The sequence below is a fragment of the Cariama cristata genome, unplaced genomic scaffold (assembly GCF_000690535.1).
Source record: "Cariama cristata isolate BGI_N322 unplaced genomic scaffold, ASM69053v1 Scaffold27663, whole genome shotgun sequence".
NCBI lineage: Eukaryota > Metazoa > Chordata > Aves > Cariamiformes > Cariamidae > Cariama > Cariama cristata.
Window position 1 is genome coordinate 1 of NW_009608211.1, and position 5,655 is coordinate 5,655.

Genomic DNA, 5,655 nt, shown 5'->3' on the forward strand with positions numbered 1-5,655 from the left:
GGCCGGTGTCGCCATCTATTTCCTCATCCAGAAGATATCCCAGAGCCTGGCGGCCAGGCCGAGCAGCCAGCTGGGAGCAGCTGACGCAGCTGTGGGTGAGTAAATCTTTGCTTGCTCTCTAGAGCTGTATAGGGTGGTGCTTGTGTCTCTTCTAGGTTCCGCTGTTGTGATGGGGTGTCAGACAGCTGCTCAGACCCACGCACACACAGTCTTTATTTAATAACAACAAAAAAGATTCAGTTCTGAGGGATTTTAGCGGTGAGCGATACTCAGGATAACTGTTCAGGCCCATGAAAACGTAGAGATCATGTTACTGAAGAGATCGCTGGGGAAAGATTTGACCAAAAGAAGTGTTTTTCAAAGGTTATCAAGGAAGGCTTGTGTCCCAAAGTAGCGTGGATGGGAGCAAAGGAGCAGGGGTGCTGCAGAACAAGGGAATACCTGGTCTTTGATAGCGCAGGAGCTGGGGGAATAGTGGTTAAAATTCGTTGTGGTCAGTTATCAAATAACATTTAGACTTATCAAACAAAACTGAAACATCCATATCTAAATATTAGGGAAATGTATTTTGATTAATATTCATTTTTTATTAACATTCATTATCTCGCTCTCCTTTAGATTACTCCTTCACAGTTCCTACTCAGGCAGGATTGTGTGCATTTAGGGTGTAACTGCCTCTCATCTGTGTTATCTTCTCAAGTGTGGCATAGGTTGTAAATCTTATGCAGTCATGATCCTGCCTCATGATCCTGCCTCATTTGGAAACTCGCTACCATTAAGCGCAGGCTGTGCTTATGGATCTGCCAAAACAATAAATGCTTGGCACTGATTCCTTTGGCGTGTTGGCATGGCAGTACATGGGGCCCCAGAAAAATATTACTTATGTGCCCTTATCCTACTGGTGTTCTTTTGTAATTCCAATTAAATCTTGATTTAATTGCCAAAAGTGCCTATAAAATGAAATTACTGAAAGTACTGAAATTTGTTCTACATATTCGTCACTGGATGATAGGAAACACATAAGGAGACAAACAAATGTGGAGATACTTCAGCTACTGGAAAAAAAGAGAACAATATTTACCTTTCTTTGGATATCATTTTTCTTTTGACGTCTCCTAAAGGCCAATCATGAAGAGAAGTGGTGACTCAATGTAGATTTTCTGAGACTGCCAGTTTTCTCTTGAGATAGGTGTGATATTTGTAAGTAATTTCTGTGCTGATGGAGCATGTTAAATCTGCCACTGCCTTGCTGCCATAATGAAACAAGCAGGACCCATTGCCAGAAGGAGTAGGAGTGAATGTGGGCTGCTTGCCTCATGCTTCTGCGTAAAAGAAGTTCTCTGGGTAAAAATGGAATCCCTGCGAAGCATGGGTGATATTTCTGAAATGATTTGTATCAAATCCTTCAGAAATAGAAGAAAGTATCCTATAAGTGTGAATTTTAATTTTTTTTTTATGGGTTCATTACATCAGTGTCCTTATTGATTAAAATCCCATTAAAGTTATTGCTTTAAAAATATTAAAATGTTGGGAAATTTAAATCAACATATAAATTACTGTAAAAGATTAGCTGGAAACTGAACTTGAGCTGTGATTTTCTGCAAAACAGCTGCAGGGAGAGATGCGAGCCTTTCCTTATTATAGTTCTTTGAGGAGACTATCTCGAATTTGAATAGCTTTGCAGACTCTTCCCAATTTCCTAGAACCTGACATGGTGGTAAGAAGGCAAGAAGCTTTGGCAGCAGCTCGCCTCAGGATGCAAGAGGAGTTGAATGCACAAGCGGAAAGATACAAAGAAAAGCAAAAACAGGTAACGAGAGCATTTCTTTCTCTAACTCATAAATTTGTCATCAAGTACTTTGCTGCTGTTATTTCTGTTTATTCCATGCTGCTGTTTATTCCATGCTAGATAGCAGAAGAATAGGAGACTCGCTCTCTCTGCTGGAATGTGGGTTTTTTCCCCGCTCCTTTACATGGACCACTTTTGATACGGTTTGATCCATGGAGCAGTATCATGATAGACCTCCAGCGATGCAAGCACATACTTGCATGCTGTGCTGACCTGGTGTCTTGATGCTCTTTGTTGATTCAAATGATTGATACGTTTAGTATTCTGCTCCTTCTTGAAGTAATTAATCTCTGTGGCATTGCTTCTCCGCAAGTAGTTGTGTGCGTGGGACACTGTGGGCCTGTTTTTTTTGTTTGTGTTTGTTTTTTTTTAACAGCTAAATCTATACCTACAGAAACTTAGTTATATGCACAGTGGATGGCTGGAGGGGATTTACTGGCGTTTAGACTAACTGTACTACTGCACACATGTATTTTCTGTTCTTAATGGCAAATATAAGTTCTTAGAAATGTCGCTTACCATTGCTATAATTTAATGGTTTGAACTACAGCTTGAGATAATGAGGAATGCCATATTGCTATGTGGAGCAGCACAGAAAAGTGGATGTGATCAGCATAGCAATAATATTGCTCATTAAGCCCAGCTCTTCTTCTATTTTTACTTTTGCAGTCAGAGACATTCAGACCTCAGTTTATAGCTGATGCTTCAAGAAATATCGGCAGTTAAAAATGAATGAAAAGTCATGTTGTGGAAGAAAATAGCTACTATGTAGAAAGTATAGGTCTAGTATGCTTGGACTTGAGGAGCTTTTCTTTTTGACTGGATGGAGTAGCTACCTCGTTTCCTTTCTGTTTGTTGAGAAGGCAGCAGTCCATCTTAACTATAATTTATTTGATTTTGTGGATAAACTGCTTCAGAAGAGAGCTGGGAGAACTGTTAATTGTGTATGTTGGGATGTAAATATGTAGCTGTCTGTCTTGTTCGTTTGAAAAACACACTTTCTTCTGTAGAACCCTACATTGTGCATTAAATTACTATCATATGCGATATTCTTTGCTTTATACTTTTTATAAACTCAGGTTTTAAGCTTGCCACTTGGTTCTGTTTTACTTTCAAACTGTTTTAAAGCATCAAGTGGTCAAAAGAAGCTGCAGACACAATCTGTATATATTGAGGAGGGGTAGTTGTTCTGTGGTTGGGAAGATGTGGGTATTTAGAAAAGGAAATGCTTCCATAAGCTCAGAGATACTGCATCAGATAAAGATAGATCCCTTGGTTTTTGATCAGTCTGTTGCAGCTGTTTCAGTAGCACTGACAATTCTCTTAGTTCTGAAATCTTAGTCCTGCATATCCTGGACTTGTTTCTTAGCTTGAAGAAGAGAAGCGAAGGCAGAAGATAGCGATGTGGGAAAGTATGCAAGAAGGAAAAAGCTATAAAGGAAACCTGAAACTGAATCAGGTAACAACTGTGTTAATCGGGTTACAATTACGTTTTTGTGATTAGATTAACTGAAATTCACATTGATTAAATTCTGTGTAACTTTTTGCTTTTGTGAACAGCAAGAAGTAGAATCTGGTGCCTCCACCTCATCAGCAGTCCCGAAATCTAAACCAAACAAAAAGCCCTTGCGAGGAGGTGGTAAGTATGAAATCCTTAAGGTATTCTGAGCTTGAAACAGAACATTTATCCAGCTATGAACATAGTCACTGTACATATTTTTTTCTCTTTTTCAAGGAGGAAACAAAATGTGCCTTAGAAACAAGCTCTTTATCTCTAATCAGTGTGGTCTGCTTTGCACTTCGTGCAGAACCTAGCAGGAAGTTTCTGTGGTGCTTTTCCCCAGGGAAACAGCGTTTCAGTTTTCTTGTAAATGCTTTTGCTGTAATTTACTGAGATTTTTGTCACTCAAAATTATAGATTCTTACAGTATTTCAGCAAGTGCTGAAATTTCTGCTTTGAATATTTTTACTGACAGCTGTTGACAACATCTGAAGGAACTGACTGATTGATTCATCTTACGTTGTTTAATATGAGTGCAGTCTAATGTCTGACACTGTCAAATATCTTTTATAGCTCTTGCATGGGATATTTACCGCTCCGGGGGATGGGAAATACAGGGATAATGGTTGTGCTAAGAACCAAGGTTAGGGCAGCTGGGTTGAGGCATCCTTCCAGCTGCTACCTGTCCTAGTTTCATCCTAAGCAAAATCTTTGCTTAAGTAACAGATTATAGAATTAGAGGTCTCTGATCTTCTCATGAGGTAGGTCAGCATGAAGTGAAAGAACCATCTGCACTGTTCAGCTGCTGAATTAAGCTAGAAAGCAGAACTTGGCTGGTCTGAGAAACACAAACTTCAGAGATGGAAGTGATGCTTGAAGTTTCAGTGGAACAGGTTGCTTTGAAGCCTGCTCGGTTAGCAACGCTACTAGGTTTTCAGTTGGCTTTTTCATTGCCTTGTACAGAACAAATTCAGGACATTTGCCAAGTTGTATCTTTCCGAGTGTGTACTGGTAAGATGAAGTTGCCTATAGTTATTACATTAGGACATTCAACTAAAGTATCTGTTTGCCTTACTGCATATACTTGCCTTTTCAAATTCTTAAAAAAAAAAATAAAAAATTACAGTAGTAATGAGTGGATTTACCTTTTGACCTTCAGAGTGTTCCTTGCAGGACTGGAATAAAAGATTATTTTAAGACGCTACTATTAGGGCTCTTGGAGAACAAATACACTCTTACAGAGTTTACTGTAAGAGTTAGTGTTACTGCTCTGTTTATTCTGCAGAGCAGCATTAAAGCTTTAGTCCAGACTTAGAGAAATTAAATGCTGATTAATTTCACTTTCATTTAATCCAAATCGATCAAATTAAAACACAAGTGTTTTGCAATGGCTTTTACTATTAGCACTACAAAAATAAACCATCTCAGTCTGACTATTTTCTCTGCTTTCATTTTCCTTAAAATGCTGCCTATATAATAATTATAAATAAGGTGCAAATAATTGTGAGATTTATTTTTGGTGTTCCGTGTGTGTTGGTGAAGGCCCATTGAGGATGAATATTAATACGATGGATTTTTCCTCTGTACTTCTAGGCTATAACCCCCTGTCTGGAGAAGGAGGTGGAACTTGTTCCTGGAGACCAGGCCGGAGAGGCCCATCAGCAGGTGGATGAGGCTAACCTCCCTAGTGTCTCATGTCACTAGCGGGCTTGATCTTACCCACTGTCCAGCTGCCTACAGTTTGCATGTCACAGTGACTCCTTTGGGACTGGGTTTAGTGCAGGTGTTAACTTGGAAAGAGATTTACACCTTTTCCAAATAGTAACGCAGAAGCTGATAGTACACAAGAAAAATCGCCCATCCTCTCGGAGAGGATGAAGAAAGAAACAATTTCAGTGTAATTGGTTTAATTTTCACTCTCCTGTAGAGAGGAAGCGGAGTCTCCAGCCAAGGTGAATCACCTGAGATTGTGAGATCTGGGTTCTGTGGCTGGCTATTCAAAAGACTGGCCTCGGGCAAATTTCATTATCCGCGCTCAGTTTACCTCTGTAAAATGAGGATATTTACCATCCTCAGACATGTGCTACCAGATTTACTGTGTTTGGTTGGAGGGTACTTTAGAGGGGAAGGATATTATCATCGGCAGATACCTTGAATTTTAGGCAGAGGGACTTTCAGAAAAAACTGATGAACTGACGAACGCCACGGTTTTGCACCGAAGGCCAGTTACTGCGGAAGAGTCTCTGTGACAAGCTCCCTTGAATGATGTTTTCCTTATAAATGGTAAACAAACCAATGAGGATTA

At 39.6% G+C, this 5,655-nt stretch overlaps 1 protein-coding gene across 1 annotated transcript; it reads left to right on the plus strand.

The window, feature by feature from the left end:
* Positions 1-4: 4 nt before the first annotated feature.
* VIMP (VCP-interacting membrane protein) lies at positions 5-5,023 on the plus strand (the record flags this gene model as incomplete). The annotated part of the gene is made up of 5 exons (XM_009697049.1): positions 5-95; positions 1,704-1,810; positions 3,219-3,308; positions 3,410-3,488; positions 4,944-5,023. Coding segments are annotated over 5 exons (447 nt in total), but the record flags the coding sequence as incomplete, so codon positions are not given.
* Between the last annotated feature and the right edge of the window lie 632 nt (positions 5,024-5,655).